Genomic DNA, 23,691 nt, shown 5'->3' on the forward strand with positions numbered 1-23,691 from the left:
GACCATCTTCCAAATCCAGTTTTAATTTGATGGAATGAAAATTCCTACTCCTGGGAAGAAATCCGACTTGTCTTTGCCAGCTCCAGTTAAATCAGTGAGTGTCCTCCATAAACCAAGCGCTAACAATTCTCCATCGGACCCACAGCCCTGAGGGTTGGTGTTATGATGCCGTGAGGGAATGGTTTACTCGGATTGTGATTAAACCACTGTTTCACGGAAGGGTGGAGCAGAAAAAGAATTTCTCCCCATTTAATTTATGCTGTGCCTCAACTGGATATAAATAATGAGGTAAAAATAATGACTGCAGATGCTGGAAACCAGATTCTGGATCAGTGGTGCTGGAAGAGCACAGCAGTTCAGGCAGCATCCAAAGTGCAGCGAAATCATAAATAATGATGACACAGAGCACACAAAACCTAGTGACTGATCCCATCCCCAACAGCGACATCCAGCCCGCACCTTGCTGACTATCGAATCACCCACAGAGTATTTAAAAGTAGAGCATGAAGATTAAATGTTGAATGAATTAAATCTCAAAAGGAAATTGCACTTTCACAGTTACAGCATCTTTGTAGCAACCCTTAACGTGGTAATGTCTTAAAGAGGCTTTTAGCCAAGCTTGCTCCTGCTGTTTGGAAGAATTGAGTCTGATTGGGACCTCTTCAGTACAGTAACACAAGGACTTTAACCTTTGTTGATTAAGTGCTTGACGGTGATAGAGCTTTAATGAGCAATGACTGAGCCTGCATCAGTCATCACGTTTTAACAAACGGACGAACAAAGGTGGTGAGCCGGTGCTGTGTTCTGCAGTACCAGAATAGTATGTCACACTGCACAATGACACCAGATCATAACTCCCAGACTCCAGCCCATTGAGTTCTCAACGGCAGAAACATACAAGGGCTGCCAAAAGGGGGAGGAGAAATGAATTAATCAATGGAGGAGGAGTCGGGGGAGACGGTAAAGACACTTACCAGTCCTCAGCACTTGGCAGCAGGAGAGTGGAACAACAGAGGGGCAGATTATCGACAGACCTTTGGTGCCTGCCAAAGGTGCTCCAATGGCGTGGTAATAAACCAACATTAACAAAAGCAAGAAACAAGTTGTGCTTCTGTTTTACGTATTGTGGAGGTGCAGGTGTTGGACTGGGGTGGACAAAGTCAGAAGTCACACAACACCAGGTTATAGTCCAACAGGTTGATTTGAAATCACATGCTTTTGGAATGCTGTTCCTTCATCACGTGCAGTCACTTCACCCAATGAAGGAGCAGTGCTCTGAAAGCTTGTGATTTCACATAAACCTGTTGGACTATAACCTGATGTTGTGTGACTTCTGACTCTGATTTGCAAACATGGCACAGAAATTATATGTTTACAGGCTGCTCACATCACCAAGCAAAATCAATAAGGTGCACTTGGGAAGAATTATCTTACACTTCTGGGAGTCAGTGTCTTATTAAAAGATAATCCAATTGATACATTTCTATTCATTGTTCATGGTTCTAGTGCACCTTAGTATTAGCTGAAAGCTGCACTGATATACATTGAAAACTTTGAAATTGATATGAAGACCAGATTTTGTGGCACTTGGTGTGAAAGAGAACAAAACACAAAACATTATTATTGATGTAATGGGCTAGAGATTACTGGAAGAAATCACTGTATCTGAAGCAGTGTGTAATGATGAAGTGATAACCCATGAATCATCCCCAGTTTGATGGAAAATTTGTAAGCCTGCATTAGTTTTGCACTTTTCTTTTCCACATTCTCCATGAAGCTGAAATGTTTTTGCATCAATCATGTGCAAAACGTGCCACAGAAAGTTAAGTCTGGTAATTAACAGTGCAAGTATCTTTTAACAACATGATCATTCTTAGTGACTTCCAATCGACTTCCCTTATTCAGAAAGTGAACAATTATTAAACATTGAGTTTCATTCCATCAGGTTGTGTATTGTTTGGGAGATTTCAAATATTAAATTTGTTTCTTTTTTTTCTTACTTTTCCTATCTATCCCATTTTATCTCTCTCATTTTATCCAATATTTCTTCCCTTTCTTTATTTAGCCACATAGGCAAAGCATTTTGTATGCAGGGAGTGACAGGCAGCATTCCAGAAAATTCCAGCCCAATTACAAGGGGCGAAGAGATGGTCTGCTCTTCCGTTTTGTGCACAGTTACCTTCAGAGTAAGTTTTACTGAATTCAGCAACAGTGCTGGTGCACACCGGAGAGAGCAGGCCACCTCTTCATGCATGGCGTAGCTTCTCCATAAACGATCACCTCTTCCACTCTTACATTTCATTGCTCAGTGAAAGTGATTTTATTGACGTCTTTAAGATGTTCATAAAGAGTTGATTGAAAGCTAAACTAATTCCTCTGGTGGCAGAAGTCCAGAGGAAGGGGCAATATCTTTAAAATGAACGCTGGGCCATTCGGGAGTGATGCCAGGAAGCATTCATCACATTGGGCGGCACAGTGATTCAGTGGTTGGCACTGCTGCCTCACAGTGCCCAGGGACCCAGGTTCGATTCCAGCCTCAGGTGACTGGCTGTGTGGAGTTTGCACATTCTCCCTGTGTCTGCGTGAGTTTTCTCCCCACAGTCCGAAGATGCGCAGGTCAGGTGAATTGGCCATGCTAAAACGCCCATAGCATTCTGGGATGTGTAGGCTAGGTGCATTAGTTAGGGTAAATGTTGATTAATACTGAAGGGGAATGGGTCTGAGTGGGATACTCTTCAGAGGGTCAGTGTGGATTTGTTGGGCCAAAGGGCCTGTTTCCATGCTGTAGGGATTCTAATTCAAAAGGGAGTGAAAATCTGGAACTTTCTCTCCTGAAAAATTATTGATGTGGAAGGTCAATTGAAAATTTCAAAACTATGACTGATTGGTTTTTGCAAGCTGAAATGCCCCTTTCTGTCCTTAGAGAAGCAAGATCAAGAATTGCTGCTGATAACAATGGCCTTTCTGCACAGTAATTCTTCAACAAACTGCGTCCCAAGTTTATAAAAGGGAAAGAGTGTCGATGGAGAAAGCCAGGGCCCAGTTGAGTCTGGTAATTCATCACAGTCCAACAGCATCACCCAGAACCTACCCTCTGCTTGTCAGGGTCCACAAACCTGATTCCAAAGTAGTCCTTTTCCAACAGGTTCATGTGGTGACAGAGGAGATCTATCAGATAGTGGCCTTTAGCATCCCTCTGTTAAGAGCAAGAACAAGTTCAATCAGTGTTTAATTTGCATTGAAATTACGAGTGCACAGGCTTCATTTTTCAACTCTCAACAATTAAAGACTCTTCACCATTCTACTTTTATTCTCACATCAAGATCTGGTCATTGCGAGAGCCAAATCGCACACCAACAATGTCACTGCATCCAAAATGAAAACATACTGCATGCTTCAGCCAACACAGTGAGCGATTCTGACAGAGAAGGAGATCTAGAAAGAGAAGGTGATGGGCCTGTCATAAATGAATGATGACAGACCAGGAACATTCCAAAGCATTACATTGTCCACTTAGTGAATATCTCAACCGTCTCTTTACCATCAGCTTGAACAACATCATCAATATAATGACCGCACAGTCCTTATAATGTGGCATTCAATTAGACTGTACAACAGAACATTGTGTACAATTTACGCAGGCTATCAAGAGCTTGTTGGCCAGGGGGATGAGAGGCTGGATATGCCAAATCATTGGCATTGCTGCTAATGAGGTCAAACTGGCAACCAAAGAGAGGGGAAGGCAAACAAATCAACAGAAATTCTGGATTCCGCTTTGATAAATGTTAAAGGCAGTGCTGCTCAAACTGACAACATTTGCTGGTTCAGTTGTTTGAGTTTTTCTACTCGGTTCCCAGTGCTGCAGGGGTTGCTGAACTCTCCCTCTGTCACTTCAATCCCAGATACATGGTCATTCACAGAATGCGCTCTGACACTCGCACATCTCCAAATGGAGAATTAAAAACTGCCTGGCCCAATGGGAAGCAAAACAGGAGTGCCCCAGGAATTTGACCAGTGACCGTTCCCTTTCCACACATCAAAGGTGGTGGATGCAGATTTTAAGGCGCTTTGTAAAAGGAACAAGAATACAAGGGCATAGATTTTATTGTGGTGTGCAGAAGTAAGGGTGAAGTCAGGAAAAATTCTCGCAAAAAGCGAGTAGCTAGAATATGGAATACACTGCCTAGAAATGTGATGGAGGCAGGCTCAATTGAGGCATTCAAGTGGGCACCAGTCTGTTATTTGGATAAAAATAACATTCAAAGGTATAGGGGATGAAAGGAGATTGGCAATAGGTAACGATGCTCACTTAATGAGCCATTGCAAGCTCGATGGGCCAACTGGACTACTTCTCCGCCAGAACATCTCTGTATCTCTCTGATGCTTAAAAAGAGGAGGGCTGGAGTGGTTTAGGGAGAGAACCCCAGAGCTCTGGACCCCAGGCAGCTGGAGGTACTGTGCTGGATGGATGTTAAGCCCAAGGCTACACTGATTATAATGATCGTAATAGCAGTGGCCACAATTATTTAACTGACTTGGAGAAAGATGATGGACCCTAATGGAAAGGAGCACAAATATATTTAGGCGAGAAAATACTTAAGAAAAGAAAACACAAGTTGATAACCAGGTTTTATGACAACCATTGCACTTGTATGGTAAATCCCTTCAGTATCTTCACAGAAACATCATCAAATATAAAGTGACACCAAAGTCACATCGGGAGGTTTCTGACCAGGTGATCGAAAGCTCACTCACACAAGTTGGAGTTATGCATTAACCTAACTCATGACTCCTCCCCTTGCGATTGGTTCGAGTCTCTCAGTTTAGATTCCGCCCACATATCAAGCTCATCGTTCTGAATCACTAACAGTGAAATCACACAGAGCACTATTAGCCTTTCTCAGCTAATAGGATAATACAGTGTTCTGTAATATTTTAGCCACAGGAGATGAATCAGGAACCTAGATGGGGATAATTGCATAGCTGGCTAGGAAAGACAAAATGATTAACAATTATTTTCATATGTTACAGATTTTTATATAGCAAGTGCACTGAACTTTAACCTTTTGATATATTTTTTGGTAGCATGGGGGATAACACAGCACCCCAGTGTTTTTGGAAAACCACCCTATTGGCTGTGCATGGGGAAGTTCTTGCTTGTGAATCAGAGCCTGAGTTTATTCAAGTCCCAGTCTGGCAGGTTGAACACCTGCTCTAAGCCGACACTCAGGGCAGCGCTGAGGGAGTGCTCCTCAACAGGGGCCAACTCTCAGATCAGATCTTAAATCAAGACCCTGTCAGCCCCTTACTCTGAAGGTTACTCCCTGGTTTCCTGGGGGAATAATTATCGACATCACTTCAAGCAAATGATTTGGATATCGTCATTTTGCTAAGTTGGTGGGAGCTTGATGTATGCAAATTTGCTGCTGCATTTTGTGCTTCATAACAAAGGCTGTGCTTCACAAAGGGCCTCACTGGTTGTAAAATATTTTGGGATGTGCTTGGGTTGTAAAAGGCGCTATATAAATGCAAATACATGAACAGCACAGAGAAGGAATGAGAGGAGAGTGTCAAGCTCCTGGGAATGGTCATCCACAACAACCTTCCTTGGACTCTTCATGTGGATGCACTAGTTACAAAGGACCAACAACATCTCTTCTTCCTCAGGCAGCTGAGGAAATTTGGTATGACGGCGAATACCCTTGCCAACGTTTATAGGTGCGCCATCCAGAGCATTCTGTCTGGATATATCACTACCTGGTATGGCAGCTATACCATTCAAGATTGGAGACGGTTACAGAGAGTGGTGAACTCAGCCCGGACAATCACAAAGGCCACCCTCCCATCTATAGAATCCATCTACCAGGCCCGCTGTCAAGGAAAGGCCCCCAGCATTCTCAAAGATCCACCCCACCCTGGCAATGTTTTTCTACAACCTCTGCCATCGGGGAGAAGGTACAGAAGCCTGAACACACACACCAGCCGGTTTCACAACAGTTTCTACCCTCCTGTTGTTAGAATATTGAATGAACTCACAAACTTTTAACATTCGCCTGTCCCTGTGTTTTTGGTTTTTGCTGCTGATTACCTATTATTTACTTGTCCGTGCTACTTAACTCTGTGGTCTACCTGATTTGCTCACAAGACAAAGCTTTTCACTGTACCTCAATACACGTGACAATAAATTCAATTCAATTCAAGTCTCACCTTTTATAGAGAAGATGCACAAACTCTAATGTCACAGAAGCTAAAAATGATCACTATATCGATATGGAGATTATCAATTGTTTTGAAGGATTCCACATCATCCCTGAGAGGCTCCATGACCTTTCCTCAATGACTGAGGCAGTAAACTGGGTTCAATGCTGACAATGACCAGTTGGCATTGAGTGAACCGTTAGTGTCATCTTGATGCCATACCTCACTGCAATTTATGGCACACAGACTACATGTCAGCTGCTTTTCTGATGAGGACAAATAGCCTTCAGTGAATGCTCCAGCTCCTTTGAAGAGCCTAAAAACAGAAACAAACATTTGGAGGGTCTTAATGGGGTCTGGGAGGGGGTCGAGATTCAGGGAGACAGTCACTGACCGTGTCCTCATTTTAACCTACAACCCAGAAGCTGTGGGAGTCTGCTTGAAATACACAATCTGGCAATCAGAAATCAACCTAGATTTCTACCATGGGTCTGGGCAGGTTGGGGCTGGTGCTGGAGAACGAGATTGTTTTGTCTCCCCCCCCACTCCCCACCACCCCTCCCCACCCAAGAGATGTCAGGAGGTGGATCCTTGTTTAGAGGAAGGACAGAAAAGTAAAGGCTTAAATTTTAGTCAAGGATTCCTATTGGGTCCAGCAGGTGCTCACGTACCACTTCCATCTCCTCATCCCAACCCCCCCATCCCACCCCCAGACCCAAAGGAAATCCCCAACTCTCCCCCATTACATCTCCCCACACCCCATAAGGATCACTCATCCAGGTCCTAGCTAAAGACCCCTGCCCACAACCTGACCCTCTCACAGGGAGGGAGGGGGTGAGGAAGAGAGTTGGGGGGTGAGGGTGGGGGTGACAGAGAGGGTGAGGGAGAGAGTTGGGGGATGAGGGTGGGGGAGAGAATTGTGGGGTGAGGGTGAAGATCGGGGTGACAAAGAGGGTGGGGGAGGAGATGAGGCAGAGGGCGGGGGTGGGGTGATGGTGAGGCAGATAATGAGGGTGGGGGTGAGGGAGACAAGGGGGTGTGGGTGAGGGAGAGGGTGGGTGTGAGGGGGTCAGTGAAGTGGAGGGAGGTGTGTGATTGGCTCATCTTCGAAGTTTGAGGGGATTGGGGCCTGTTCCTTTTTGCTTATGTTTCAAGTAACTTTTTAAAAATTCTTTAATGGGACGTGGGTGTCACTGGCTGGACCAATGTTTATTACCCGTCCCAAGCTGCCTCTTGAGAAGGTGATGGCAAGCTGCCATCTTGAACTGCTGAAGTCCAAGTGCTTTAGTTAGACCCACAGTGCCCTTAGGGAGGGAATTCCAGGATTTTGACCCAATGACACTGATGGAATTGCAATGTGATTCCAACTCAGGATGATGAATGGCTTGGAGGGGAACTTGCGGGGGGGTGGTGTTCCACATTCTAAACATTAATCAAAAAACAAAAAACAAACTGGAGATGCTGGAAATCTGAAACAAAGACAGAAATTGCTGGAGAAACATCTGAAGATCCCAAACGTTAACTCTACTTTCTCTCAGGTCCCGCCAGACCTTCTTAATTTCCTCAGCAATTGCAAAAACAGAAATTACTCAGGAAACTCAGCAGGTCTGGTTACGTCGCTAATTATTAATTATGTTTCTGCAAAACTCCTGTTTAGGACCCTCCATTTGGATGCTGCGTTCTCTGAGGCGTTAGTACAAAGCAGGCTCATAGTGGAAGCCATAAATCACCAAAAGGCAATTTACCAGCCTCTGTAAATGACTACACATTTGTTTCAGGCATGGCCATTCATTCCGATATACTTTCCTTTCCAGTGTGTGGTTCTGGCCTGAGCTACATACCGTGACACTGAGAGTTTTCAGGGTGACTAGTGGCTGAAAACGTGCAGCACACGATCAGGCTTCACAAAGTGCCTGGTCTCAGCTGCAGCGATAACCAAAGCTGACAGTGGGAAATGAGGGGAAGGCCGTCAGGAAAGGAGCACGTAAATACTGTCATTTTTTTAAATGCAAATGTATTTCAAACTTTAACAGTGATTGGGGAATCTGATAGGGTTATCACGTTGAAGAAAGTTAACCCACTGAAACCTGTGCGAAGTGACATGCAGCCTCTCGTTATAATGAATAGGTTATTGATGTAGTTTGTGCACTCTGAACAGACCTCATCAAAATCAATTAGCGTCACTGCAAGCTCACACACGTGCTGCAGCCTGCGTATAATTTGGCTCAAATGCTGCATCCTTGTGACCTTTGTGCAGGGAATGCACTGCATTGGCCTTGCATCATGGCACATGCTTCATGCTTAGTTTTACGATCTGCTGTAACCCTCTCTGAGCCTGCACATGCCAACAACGAACTGCATTTATAAAGCACTTTTAAACATCCCAAAGTGCATCACGAGAGCTTTCCTGAACAAGCTCTGACACTGACATGGGGAGATATCACAGATGACCAAAAGCTTCATCAAGTAGGTAGGTTTTCAGTAGCCTCATTAAGGAGGAGAGGTAGAGAAATGGAGTGATTTAGGGAGGGAATTCCAGGCCTCAGGACCCAGGAAGCTGAAGGCCACCAAAACTGGAGTGATTAAAATTGGGATTTCTTAGAGATCAGAATCAGTGGAGCACGGATAATTTGGAGTATTATGGAGCAGGAGAAGATGACAGGGTTAGGAAAACATGGAGAGAATTGAATGCAAGGATGGGAATTTTCGAACTGAGGCACACTGAGACCAGGAACTAACCGAGGTCAGTGAGCACAGGGCTGAAGGGGGAATGGGACTCCGCGTGAGTCAGGGCACAGACACCACAGGCTTTGTAGGATGGAGGATAAAGTGGTGGGAAGAGGAACAGCCAACACATGAGGTGCGGAGACGTGTCCTACAGCTGTGCTAGGGGATGGTGCATAGATGCTGGTACGTAGCCATGGTGATGAAGCAACAAAACTTCACCCAGCCCCAGCCCCTGGGATTCCTATTGGAATCCATGTGCCCCTTCTTCTGTCAATGGCCTCAGGCTGACCTTTTATTCTACATAAATCTCTGGTCCTCATTGTGGGAACCATGGCACAGGGGTTTTTCATAAAAACTCAAAGGTTGTTTAGCATTCTTGAACGTGATAGTCCAGTATATTCTCTGCTGGAACAGAATAGTCTGATCCAAGTGAAGTAACAACTAAAACGTGAATTAACCAGAAGGAGAGTGAGAGGGACAGTGACTTCCCTCATTGATGAATAACTGCAGCACTTTGGGAAGTGATTGTTCCTGCGGGGGTTTTGCAGGACAGTGTTTGAACCAGTTGGGAAAAATCCACTGATCGTGGTGAATAATAAACTGAGCACCATGTACACAAATGCAATTCAGCTCAAGTCTCAAGATGTCAATTAATTATTTAAGCCATGGGATCGCTGCTCTGCCCGATTAGATAAAGAGAAATGAAGACTTGTTTTGTGATAAATTAGATGGATTACAGTCAGTGGGGTTTATTCCAGGCCACCACACTCAGCAACACTCAACTGAATCACAGACTTGTTACAGCACAGAAGGAGGCCAATCGGTCCATCAAGTCTATGTCAGCTCTCTCTCCAAAGTCCCCAGTTTTGTTGTCTGCTGTCTGTCAGTTTAAAAGAAAACACTCACCAAGTCTCTATACTTCATATCAAAATAGCTATTTAGAGTCACAGAGATGTACAGCACGGAAACAGACCCTTCAGTCCAACTCATCCATGCTGACCAGATATTTTGATCTGACCCAGTCCCAATTGCCAGCATTTGGCCCATGTCTCTCTAAACCTTTCCTACGCATTTACACATCCATGCCTTTTAAATGTTGTAATTGTACCAGCCTCCACTGGCACAGTGGCTCAGTGGTTAGCACTGCTGCCTCAGCACCAGGTACCCCAGTTTGATTCTAGCCTCGGGTGACCGTCTGTGTGGCGTTTGCAAGTTCTTCCTGTGTCTGCATGGGTTTCCTCCCACGATCTAAAGATGTGCAGGTTACGATGGATTGGCCATGCTAAATTTCCCGTAGTGTTCAGGGATGTGTAGGCGAGTTGCATGAGTGAGGAATAAACAAAGGGTAGGGGGTGGATCTGGGTGGGTTACTCTTTAGAGGGGCAGTGTGGACTTGTTGGGCTGAAGGGCCTGTTTCTACACTGTAGGAATTCTAATTCCTCCAGCTGCTCATTCCATACACTCACCACCTTCTGCGTGAAAACATTGCCCCTCAGGTCCCTTGTAAATCTTTCCCCTCTCACCTTAAACCTATGTCCTCTAGTTTTGGAACCTCCTACTTTGGGGAAAAAAAGGATCTTGGCTTTCAGTGCCTTCGCAGTCAAGCTCTGAAGGGCTGCCAGTGTCCAGGTTAATATGTTTCTTTCAATCAACCAATCCAACCAGAAGCAGATGATGTGGTCTTTTATTGTTGTCTATGGGATCCTGCTGTGTACAGAGTTTGTCAACAGCCAAAGTATTTCATCCCAGAATGAGACCACTTGCCAACTGTTCTTGTGCCAGTTCTCTGAAAGACTTCTCCAATTTCACTCCAGATGCTAACTTTATCCCCGTTGACTTGACAGTTATTACAGAATTGTTGAATCCTAACTTCAAAGCAGTTCTTTGCACATGAAGTAATTTGAGATGTTCCTGAGAGACATGATAGAATAATTCTGTTACAAAGATGCTTCATAGTTAATATTTCTTGCAGAAATTAAGCTTTACAGGATTGAGGAAAACTGCATTCATAGAAAATCTGTGATTTATATTCTCCTGTTTAATGCTGTTAAACTTTATCATCATTATAGTACATGGAACATACAGCACAGGCCCTTCAGCCCACAATGCTGTGCTGAGCATTTATCTTAATCTAAGATCAACCTAACCTACACACCCCTTAATTTACAGCCCTCCATGTGCTTATCCAGCTGTTGTTTTAATGTCCCTAATGTCTCTGACTCTACTACCACTGCTGGCAGTGCATTCCATGCACCCACCACTCTCTGCGTAAAGAACCTATCTCTGACATCTCTCCTACACCTTGCTCCAATCACCTTAAAATTATGACCCCACGTGACAGCCATTTCTGCCCTGGGGAAAAGTCTCTAGCTACCTACTCTATCTCTGCCTCTCATTACCTTGTAAACCTCTATCAAGTCACCTCTCTTCCTTCTTCTCTCCAATGGGAAAAGCTCCAGCTCACTCATAAGACATGCCCTCCAATCCAGGCAGCATCCTGGTAAATCTCCTGTGCATCCTCTCTAAGCATCTACATCCTTCCCATAATAAGGCGACCAGAACTGGACACAATATTCCAAGTATGGTCTAACCAGGGTTTTATAGAGCTGCAGCAAAACCTCCCGGCTCTTGAACTCAATCCCCCTGTTAATGAAAGCCAAATCACCATATGTCTTCTTAACAACCCTACCAACTTGGGTGACAACTTTGAGGGATCTATATACATGGACACTAAGATCCTGCTGTTCCTCCACACTGCTAAGAATCCTGTCTTCAACCCTGTATTCAGCATTCAAATTTGATCTTCTGAAAGGAATCACTTCACATTTATCCAGGTTGAACTCCATCTGCCAATTCTCAGCCCAGCTCTGCATCCTGTCATTGTCTTGTAGAGACAAAACAAACTGTGGATGCTGGAATACAAAGTAGACAGGTAGGAGGCTGGATGGTCACAGCAAGCCAGGCAGCATCAGGGACGTGGAGAAGTTGCCGTTTCGGGTGTAACCCTTCTCCAGCACTGGCGGTGGATGTGGGGGAAGCTGCAGATAAAGGGGGAGGTGGGGGCAGGGTGGTGAAGTGGGGTAGGTGAAGACAGGTAGAGGGTACAACCTGATTTGTCAATGGGAGGAATGAATCTGGTTGGTGGCAGGGAGCAGTGGCAGTGAGGGGGAGGGGCTGGTACGGGAGTCAGGGGACGGGGTGCTCCCAGTCAGTGCCCAATTCAATTCCCCCAACCACTCCCTTTCCGATATGACCATCCTTAGCTTCCTCCATTGCCACAACAAACCACAGCACCTATCTTTGACTTCTCCAGTTTCAAATCCCCCAACTCCCTTCTCAGCCCCTCCCCCTCACTGCCACCAATCAGATTCATTCCTCCCCTTGACCAACCAGGTCATACCTTCTACCTGTCTTCACCTATTCCCACTTCACCACCCTGACACCACCTCCCCCCCCTTTATCTGCAGCTCCCCCCACACCACCCCCAGTCCTGAAGAAGGGTTAGACCCAAAATGTCGACGTCTCCACCTCCTGATGCTGCCTGGATTGCTGTGTTCTTCCAGCCTCCTGCCTGCTTACATTGTCTTGTTGTATCCTGTAACAGCCCTTGACACTATCTACAACACCACCAACCTTTGTGTCATCAGCAAACTTACTAACCCACTCTTTCACTTCTTATCCAAGTCATTTATAAAAATTACAAAGAGCAGAGGCCCAAGAACAGATCCATGTGGGACATAACTGGTCACCATACTTTCCATCCACTACCACTCACTGTCTTCTTTTGATCAGCCTATTCTGTAGCCAGACAGCCCAATGTCCCTGTATTCCACAGCTCCTAAACTTTCCGAATAATAATCCATTCCTCCTAACTTTCTGAATGATAACCCATGCTTCCTAACTTTCTGTTATTAGGACCAGAGTTCCTATGGAGTATGGTGAGCTTTGTTAAAATGCCATTTGTTGCATCACATAGAATCATAGTATTCCCCACACTGTGGAAACAGGCCATTCAGCCCATACTGAACCCCTGAAGAGCATCCTACCCAGATCCATTCCCCTATCCCTGCATTTCCCATGGCTAACCCACCTAACCTGTACATCTTTGAATTGTGGGAGGAAACCCGGTGTACCTGGACAAAACCCACACAGACATGACGTGGTGAGAATGTGCAAACTCCACAGTGGAATCGAGCCTGGGTTCCTGGTGGTGTGAGGCAGCAGTGCTAACCACTGAGCCACCCCACATTTCCTGATCTGACTGGCACAGTTTTGGTTTTCTCAGAGTTGAGACCTCGCCCTGTGCTGTACCACTGCCCACTTCTTCACCAGAGGGTCTGACTCAACAAGCTACAGACCACCCCACTCCCCTACTCCCGCCCCGAGCAGAGCTCCGTCCCCACCCCTCCCTCTGCCAGCCTGGACAGAAACAATGTGACTGCGTGCAGCTCCCCCAATCCCTCCCCTTCTTCCCCCTAACCCCTCCCCACCTCCCCCCACAACTCAGCCAGAATTCAGTGTGACCCTGTGTAACGTTCCCCAGAACACTCAGAGGATCTCCTACAGGGAGGGGTCCCATAAATAGAATGTTACATTCTCCTCCTTAAATGTTTATAATTGTTCTCACTGCCTTTTCATTTACTAATCTAGGAATTTTGCCCATTTACTGCACAGTGTTTTAGCTGAAGATGTAATGTTTTAATTCTTTTCAGCTCAGGGCTCATTCCAGTTTTAACCCTGACCCTTATGTCAATGCTTTGCTTCAAGCCTTCGGTGTTAAAGTCACCATTTTCAGAATCACAACCACAACGTTCAGTGAGTCCACCCTCCGTTTCAGGTTTTGTGGAGAAACTTGTAGTGGTTGATCTAAAGGAAGTCATTCAAAGGTCACTGTCCACATTGGAGATTATTTTTAACAAGGCCTCCTAGAACTTAGATGACTGGTGATGATGGCTGCTGTGGAAGTGTGCTGGGGCTGTTTGAACTCACTTCCCTCTGACTAATGCACCTAACACTATTATCAATTTAGCATGGCCAGTCCACCTAACCTGCACATCTTTGGACTATAGGAGGAAACCGGAGTACACAGAGGAAACCCACACAGACACGGGAGAATGTGCGAACTCCACATGGACAGTCGCCCGAGGCTGAAATCGAACCTGGGACTCTGGTGCTGTGAGGCAGCAGTGCTAACCACTGAGCCACTGTGCAGAATTAGTTGGGGAACAAGACACCAGTGAGTAAAGGCTGCCTAGCTGATCATCCCTATTTTGGAAAGGACCCCTTTGAGTTCTGGATGAAAGTTTTTTGTCATTTCAATTGAAGGAATTCTTTTAAACATTGTATTTTGTGAGCAAACCATACTGCCCAGGCAACCAGCTGTACGGAGTGATTGGACCATACACATGACGGAACATCATGCTCTGACAGAGCACTCTACACGCTGTCCTTCAGGAATAACCCTCATACCCAGGAAGTATGTTTCTCTGTCCTCTGCAAGAAATAGTTGTTTTTTCTCTTTACCTGAAGTGCATGTGTTTGCATGTGAGTTGAGATTATTTAGAGGGATAAAAATTTATGCTTCTATCTTACTGACTACGTATGTAAATCAGCCACTGCATTTTCACTGAGGATAGGGTAAATAGGCAAAGTCGTTTCCCTGGGGGTGGGGAGTCCAGAACTAGAGGGCACAGGTTTAGGGTGAGAGGGGAAAGATATAAAAGAGACCTAAGAGGCAACTTTTTCACGCAGAGGGTGTTACGTGTATGGAATGAGCTGCCAGAGGAAGTGGTGGAGGCTGGTACAATTGCAACATTTAAGAGGCATTTGGATGGGTATATGAATGGAAGGGTTTGGAGGGATATGGGCCGGGTGCTGGCGGGTGGGACTAGATTGGGTTGGGATATCTGGTTGGCATGGACGGGTTGGACCAAAGGGTCTGTTTCCATGCTGTACATCTCTATGACTCTATAATTATATTTATTAATGAAATATGATAGATTTTTAAATTTGAAAACCTTACATAATAGGTAAGGTATTTAATTTGGTCTTTTGACAACTTGGGAAAGTATGTTTCTTTTATGTTGCAGCCCATGGAGGAATGAGAGAGGAGCGACAGTGTCCTCTTCCAGCTTCGGTTGAAGATTGTCACTGATTTTCAGAGCTCATTTAAACTGTCTCTCTGGATTGAGTGTTATCGGTCACTCCTGATAGGTAAGGGGCATTATGGGATATATAATCAAAACTGGAAAATTGAATAAAGATACAAATCAGCTTTGATAGAACAGAATGGCAAATTAGAACACTGAGGAGCTGGATGGTCTCTTATTGCTGTTGTTTGTGGGTCTGAAAGGGTTAATATGTGTAAGTGCATGATGAGCACCACCCACTATGCTGATACCATGCCAGTAGTCAGATGGATGATCTCAAGGAATCTGAGACATGGAAGGTCTTTGTGACCTCCAGATAGTGCAGTCAGGTGATAATGTAATCTTGACCTGGCTCTTGGTATCGCCACCAGCTCAACCTTACAGCCCCCATCCATCACACACCACTACAGGCAGGCAGCAGCGGTCGTAATAGTTCTTAATTTCCCAGACAAACACCCCCACCCCAATTCTTTGTCGAAGTGTGGTGCTGGAAAAGCAGCCAGTCAAGCAACATCTGAGGAGCAGGAGAGTCGATGTTTCGAGCATAAGCCCTTCATCAGGAATGAGGGGGGTGGTCCAAGGGGTTTGAGAGCTAAATGTGGCTGAATGGGCAGGGGGAAGGAGTGTGGAGCCAATAGGTGGGAATAGAGGTGGTCAGTTAGGACAGGTCAAGAGGGCAGTGCCAAGTTGAAATGTTGGATCTGGGATAAGCTGGGGGGAGGGGAAATAATCCCAGATCCAGCCTTCCAACTTGGCACCGCCCTCTTGAACTGTCCTATCTGTCCATCTTCCATCCCACCCATTCACTCTACCCTCCTCTCCGACCTATCACCATCACCCTCACCTTCTTCTACCTACCACATTCCCAACCTCTGCCCTCCCATTTATCTCTCAGCCTCCTTGAGCCACCCCCTTATTTCTGATGAAAAGCCTATACTCGAAACATCGACTCTCCTGCTCCTTGGATGCTGCCTGACCAGCAATACTTTTCCAGCCCCACACTTTTTGATTCCGATCTACAGAATCTACAGTCCTTACATGCTCCTAGTTAACCCCGGTATTCTGTGCCATCCGTGAAAAATGGCAGCTAATGGCAAGGGGCTAATATTGCCAATTCTGACTGGTTTTATTATCATGAAAATTCCAGTTTGTCAAACAGTCTTGTTCTCTTTTGAATATTTTTATAATTATCTCATGTTAAGATGCCTCGATAATTTTAATGTCTCTGATTTTATCTTTCTCCCCAGGCTTTCATTTGCCATGTCCTGGATTTAATCTTTGATTTCTGGAGATTGCAGAACAATGAAGGGCCAGCAATTCTTGCTGATTCCTAGCCATCCTTGAGAAGGTGGGTGTCAACTGCAGTCTTTGTGATGGAGGGATACTTACAGTGATGTTAGGAAGGGAGTGACATTGAAGGAACGATCAAGATGGTGGTGTATTTATGCATCTGCTGCCCATTCCCTTCCAGGTGATGGAGGGCAGGGGTTTGGAAGGTGCTGCCTGAAGGAACCTTGGCAGGTTATTGTATAGTGAATGTTTAAGGTGGTGGATGTGGTGCCAATCAAGTGGGCTGTTTGACCTGGATGGTGTTGAGCTTCTTGATCATGGCTTGGCACAGCAACTGCTCTGCGCAGGACAGTAAGAAACTACAGAGAGTTTTGAACACAGCCCGGTCCATCTCGCAAACTAGTCTTCCGTCCATTGATTCCATCTATACTTGCTACCTTATACCTATACAACCAACATAATCATCGACCCCTTCCATCCTGGTTATAATCTCTTCCACCTTCTTCATTAAGCAGAAGATACAAAAGTTTGTATTCAGGTACAAAGATATTCAAGAACAGCTTCAATCCTCACTGTTGTTAGACTTCTGAATGGACCTCTTAAATTTCAAATTGAATGTAGACCTCCCTGTTTGTGCACCTTCTCTGCAGCGTAACACTATATTCCACACTCTGTTCTAATACCCTTGTGCACTTTGTGTGGTATGATCTGTTGTACTGCATGCAAAACAGAACTTTCTATTGTACGTAGGTACATGTGATAATAATATATCAAATCAAATCAATCCCCCTCATGGTACCTGGGGCTGTCACACCACACAAGGTATTTACAGAGGAGGACAGGAATTTAGCAAATAAATCAGAAAAAGTAGGTAAACAGAATCAAAAATGGAAATGGAGGAACTATGGATTGAAGGTAGCTGTGGGAGTAATATTCACACAAGCAGAACCATAAACACTGTTTAATTTGATAAAGCGTTGATCCTTAACTTGCAAGTTGGACTGGGAGATCGATAACTGGATCTACAGAGACATCATTTAACCTTCAGCCTTATGGCCCCAGAAGCCTGATGGGAAGCCGCACAATCCTTCATCCAAAACAAGCACAGAGCCTTTGATTCGATCCATCCATAAGGCAGCTGGAAGCATTATTCTACAGAGAGTGCTCAAACGGCAGGAATCAAAGATTAATCTCCTAGACTCTGCTCCATGTAAACTGAGAGAAAAATCACGGGGGATTGAAACAAATTGTAACGCCTTTGAACATTTCTGTTTAAAACCCATAAAAATATCAGAGCTGGGAATTAAATGGATTTTAGACTGGACTGTACAACTAGAGTTATAAACACCATCACACACCCTTCAATCAATGCCATTCCACCTCCACCTTTAACTCTTGCCAGTTTGGTTTAATTTTATTAAATCTGCTGGGACACATTAGACCAGTAATCTCCTGTCGCTCACTGTACTGTAGCGCTTGCACTTTCAGAAGGACAGGAGCCTCACACTCATGAATACACAATTCATCTCTCTGCTCCGACACCCTTAAAGATCTTAATACACAAATAAGCCCCACCCCAACTGAGGTCAATTCCTAAGTTGTAAAATACCGAAGGAGGTTTGACAGAGACCAGAGTGGCTCTCGGTGGGTACAACACTCAGCTCAGGATCACGAGGTTTCATCTGTACTCCAGAGACTAGAAGTGGGACTATCTGTGTAGTCAGTGATGGACTGCTGCATTGTTGAAGATGCCTTCTTTCAGGCGAGACTTCAAATTAAGGTCTTATCCACCTAAAAGATTCAGAGTGTCATACAGCATGGAAACGGATGCTTCGGTCCCACCTGTCCATGCCAACTGTAATCTCAAACTAACCTAGTCCCACCTGCCTGCTCCTGGCCCATATCCCTCCAAATATTTCTTATTCATGCACTTATCTAAATGTCTTTTAAACATTACAACTGTACCTACATCCACCACTTCCTCCACACACGAATGACCCACTGTAGAAAAGAATTGCCCCCATGTCTTTTTAAATGTTTGTTCTCTCACCTTAAAAAATATGTCCCTCAGTCTTAAAATCCCCCATCCTAGGGAAAAGCCACCTGCCATTCATCTTATCTATACCCCTCATGATTTTACAAATCTCTAAAAGGTCATCTCTCAGCCTCCTGTGCTCCAGTGAAAAACGTCCCAGCCTCTCCTTATAACTCACACCTTCCATACCCGGCAACATCCTGGTAACTGTCTTCTGAACCCTCTCTAGTTTAATCAAGTTTAGTTTAGTTAAGTCACACAGAAGATTGATGAGGGCAGAGCAGTAGCTGTGCTCTATATGGACTTCAGTAAGGTGTTCGACAAGGTTCCCCATGGGAGACTGGTGAGCAAGGTTCGATCTCACGGAATACATGGGGGAAACTAGCCATTTGGATACAGAACTGGCTCAAAGGTAGAAGATAGAGAGTGGTGATGGAGGGTTGTTTTTCAGACTGGAGGCCTGTGACCAGTGGAGTGCCACAAGGATCGGTGCTGGATCCACTTCTTTTCATCATTTGTATACATGATTTGGATGTGAGCATAAGAGGTATAGTTAGTAAGTTTGCAGATGACACCAAAATTGGAGGTGTCGTGGACAGTGAAGAAGGCTACCTCAGATTAAAACAGGATCTGGACCAGATGGGCCAATGGGCTGAGAAGTGGCAGATGGAGTTTAATTCAGATAAATATGAGGTGCTGCATTTTGGGAAAGCAAATCTTAGCAGACTTATACACTTAATGGTAAGGTCCTAAGGAGTGTTGCTGAGTGGGAGTGCAGGTTCATAGCTCCTTGAAAGTGGAGTCACAGGTAGATAGGATAGTGAAGAAGGCGCTTGGTATGTTTTCGTTTATTGGTCAGAGTATTGGGTACAGGAGTTGGAAGGTCATGTTGCGGCTGTACAGGATATTGGTTAGGCCACCGTTGGAATATTGTGTGCAATTCTGGTCTCCTTCCTATCGGAAAAATATTGTGAAACCTGAAAGGGTTCAGAAAAGATTTACAAAGATGTTGCCAGGGTTGGAGGATCTGAGCTACAGGGAGAGGCTGAACAGGCTGGGGCTGTTTTCCCTGGAGTGTCGGAGGCTGAGGGGTGACCTTATAGAGGTTTACAAAATCATGAGGGGCATAGATAGGATAAATAGACAAAATCTCTTCCCTGGGGTGGGGGAGTTCAGAACTAGAGGGCATAGATTTAGGGTGAGAGGGGAAAGATATAAAAGAGATCTAAGGGGCAACTTTTTCACACAGAGGGTGGTATATGTATGGAATAAGCTACCAGAAAAAGTGGTGGAGGCTAGTACAATTGCAACATTTAAAAGGCATCTGGCTGGGTATATGAATAAAAAGAATTTGGAGGGATATGGGCTGGGTGCTGGCAGATGGGACTAGATTGGGTTGGGATATCTGGTCGGCATGGATAGGTTGCACCGAATGGTCTGTATCCATGCTGTACATCTCTATGAGTCTATATTGTTGCTATAACAGGCTGACTAGAACTGGACACAGTACTTCAGAACAGGCCTCACAATTCTTAACATTATTCGAGAAACGGCAGGGAAATTCTCCTCCCTTTTGTTGTGGTCAACATTTATCCTTGAATCGCTCTCACTGAGAACAGATATTCTGATTACTTACTTCACTGCAGTTTGTGGGATCTAGCTATGCACAAATTGGCTACTATATTTCCTATGTAACAGCGACTACTCTTCACAAAGCACTAGATTATGGGCAGCATATTTTCAGCCATCCTGAGGATGTAGAAGGCACTATGTAAATGCAAGTCCTTTCTTTAATGTGACAGTTGAAGCCTATGAGACATGTTTTAAGGTGAATCTAACTCTCAATATGTAGATTAAACAGGCTAGAAATCACAGTAAGTTGGAAACTTCCAATGAATCTCAATGGATCAATGAATGTGCATAAATTGTGGCTGCTTTTCTCTCAAGGATACAGAACACGTTGCTTTAATCATCCTATCATTATTTCCAACTATCTATAATTCCTTACTTAATTAACATTCTCTTTGCAGACTTCAATTTGAGTATGTTCTGTTGAAGAGTTTTGCTTTAGAGAATTCCAAACAGAGACAGCAGCATCGAGAGAACAAGGAAAAATATCTTAAAGTGTAACTTTGTGCCATACAGACGGTTAACGAGCCTTCCGCTCAGATATCCCAAAGCTGGCCTGTGGAATCTTGGGTCAGGTTCCACTTTGGTTATATGTTTAGAATCTTGGTCATAGAGCGTGGAAACTGACCCTTCAGTCTGATGAGTCCACACCGATGATGTAAGCTCCATGCTTGGGAGATGCTATATTATCATGAGGTAGATCATAGCCATGCTCGACTCTGTCCTCATACATATAAGTGCCTCTAGATGGTAATCAGGAGAGAGAAGCCACAGCCCTTTGACCTTGAAACTGTGGGGATAGTGCCAGCAGTCACACCCTGATGGGCAGTTTCAATGCTTTCCTCATTATGGTCAAAGATTTCACTAACATCTGACAGGAGGATCTGACTGCTTTCACCGCTTGTACTGAAGGCAATATCCAAAAGTAATTACAAACATAAAAGAAGTTGAATTATAAGAGAGGTTAGACTTTCATCTGGATTTATGTTATTACAGAGAGCAGTAAACTGAACCAGATAGGCTTTCTACATCAAGAAAAATAAATTGGAATTTTTTTCTGAATGTCAAAGAGACTCACAGTTGTGAAAGAATCCAAAGATTGAGCAAAATTGATAGAGAGAAATTATTTCCCTTGGTGGAACGAGTCCAGAATAATGCAACATGTACTTCAAGCAGAGCTGTTCAGGAGTGAATCAGGCAAGACTTTAAGTAACATTTAAATGTGGAACTCTCATTCCCAAATCACTCTCCCTAGATGTTTGGGGATAACGGGCATTTTAAAACTGAGATCAATAGACTTCTGTTGGATAAGAGTTTCAAGGGATATGGAACAAAGACAGGTAGAATGGAGTTGAGGTATAGATTAGCTGTGATCAGGCCAATGGCAAAGTTTTTAAAATTATTCACGCACAGAATGTGGGCTCCATAGGATAGGCATGTATTTAACATTCATTTCTAACTGCATTTGAGAAGGTGGTGGTTAGCTGCCTCCTTGAATCTCTGCCGAGGTGCAACACTGTTAGGAAGACAGTCCTAGAAATCTGACCTAGTGAAATGAAGAATGGCTAATACAATTCCAAGTCAGGATGGTGTTTGGGCTGAAGGGGAATGTGCAGGTTGTGGAGTCCCATTCATCTGCTGCCCTTGTTTTTCTGGATAATAGAAGTCAGCCATTTGGAAGATGCTGTCCAAGGATGTGGGTGAGTAACTGCAGTGCATCTTGTAGCTGGCATACTCTGCTGCTACTGTGCATTGGTGATGATGGAATGAATGTTTGAAGGTGGTGAATGGAGTGCCAATCAAGCAGGGCGCTTTGTCCCAGCTGGTGTTGAACACATTGAGGGTTGTTGGGGCTACACCCATTCCAGTCAAGTGGGGAGTATTCCTGACTTGTACCTTATTGATAGTGGATGAAGTTTGAGGAGTTAGTATGTGAATTCCCATAGCAAAATTTCCAGACCCCTGCTGCAGTAGCCACAGTATTAACATTGCTGGGTCATTTCAGTTTTGACCAAGAGTAATATCCAGGTAATGCTGCTGAACATCAAAGGGAGATGGTTAGATTCTTTCTTATTAGAGATGGTCATTGCCTGACATGTGTGTGACACCTATGTTGCTTGTAACTAATCAGCCCGAGTCTGGATATTGTCCAGGTCTAACTGCACATGGACACGGGCTGCTCAGCGTATGGGAAGTTGGGAATGGTACTGAGTATTGTGCAATCATCAGTGAACAACCCCATTTCTGACCTTCTGATGGAGGGAAGATAAATGATTGAGTCTCCGACAATGTTTGGGTGCAGGACATTATTTTGAGGAATGCCTGCAGAAATTAGATTAGATTCCTTTTAAGATTAGATTAGATTCCAGGGTGGAAACAGGCTCTTCGGCCCAACCAGTCCACACCAACCCTCCAATGTACAAGAGTTTAGATGATTGAGCTCCAACAATCACGGGCATCTTGCTTTGTGCCAGTGAAGTCTCCAACCTGTCACACTAGTTAGAGGTTTCCCACCATTTCCCAGTGATTCGAATTTTGCTGCAGCTCCTTCAGGCCACACTCGTCCCAGAGCTGCATTGGTGTCACTCTCCCCTGATCGCTGGATCCTGATAGCTTTTCCTGTCTGTGATTGGACCTATGCTCTAATCAGGTCAGGAGCTGAGTGGCCCTGGTGGAACCAGTGAGCAGGCTATTGCTGAGGAAGTGCTATTCAATAGCATCGTCAACACTTTACTGATGATCAAGGAGAGATGGAGAGAGTGGTAATTGGCTGGGTTGGACTCATCCTGCATTTTATGTACAGGACTTACTGAGCAATTTTCACAATATCGGGTAGGTGCCAATGTTGCAGCTGTAAAGGAACAGCTTGGCTACAGCTACAGTTAGTTCTGGAGCACAGGTTTTCAGTCCTACTGCCAGCACTTTGTCAGAGCCCAAAGTATTTGCGGTATCAGTCCCTTGAGCCAAAGTGAATTAAATTGGCCAAAGACAGGCATCTGTGATGCCATGGATCTTTGGAGGAATCACATATGGATCATCCACTCAGCATTTGTGGCTGAAGTTTATTGCAAATGCTTCAGTCTTATCTTCTGCACTGATATGCTAGGCTCCTCCATCATTGAGGATGGGGATAATTGAGGAGTCCCCTCCTCTAGTGAGCTGTCTAATTGTCCATCACCATTCAAGACTGGATGTGGCAAGACTGCAGAGCCCAGACTGGATTTGGTAGTTGTGGGTTTTGCTTGGCCCAGTCTATAGCTGATCTGCATTTGACATGCAAGGAGTGTGACATTGTACCTTCAGCAAGCTGCAGTTCACCTTTCAATATGCCTGGGGTTGCTTCTGGCTTGAAAATGTGTTGCTGGAAAAGCACAGCAGGTCAGGCAGCATCCAAACAGCAGGAGAATCGACGTTTCGAGCATGAGCCCTTCTTCAGGAATTTCACTGAAATCCTTGTAGAGGGAGGAAGAGAGCTTCTTCAAGGAAGGCATCCTTGCAAGAGGATTCGCAGTAGATTAAAATCTTCGAGGAGAAAGTGAGGACTGCAGATGCTGGAGATCAGAGCTGAAAATGTGTTGCTGGAAAAGCGCAGCAGGTCAGGCAGCATCCAAAGAGCAGGAGAATCGATGTTTCGGGCATGAGCCCTTCTTCAGGCTTCTGGAT

The 23,691-nt window shown here is 44.7% G+C and overlaps 1 protein-coding gene across 2 annotated transcripts in view; it reads right to left on the minus strand.

Annotated features, from left to right (window-relative positions):
* The window catches only part of LOC132834159 (FERM domain-containing protein 5-like), a 243,112-nt gene that overhangs the window by 76,158 nt on the left and 143,263 nt on the right, over positions 1 to 23,691 (minus strand). The window contains exon 2 of one of the 2 annotated variants that reach the window (XM_060852816.1): positions 3,092 to 3,196. The exons of the other annotated variant lie outside the window; for it this stretch is intronic. Within the exon in view, the coding sequence (XP_060708799.1) occupies positions 3,092 to 3,196 (105 nt within the window). The remainder of the gene's footprint in view (positions 1 to 3,091; positions 3,197 to 23,691) is intronic. 2 annotated transcript variants of the gene reach the window in all.

The sequence above is a fragment of the Hemiscyllium ocellatum genome, chromosome 39, assembly GCF_020745735.1.
Source record: "Hemiscyllium ocellatum isolate sHemOce1 chromosome 39, sHemOce1.pat.X.cur, whole genome shotgun sequence".
Taxonomy (NCBI): domain Eukaryota; kingdom Metazoa; phylum Chordata; class Chondrichthyes; order Orectolobiformes; family Hemiscylliidae; genus Hemiscyllium; species Hemiscyllium ocellatum.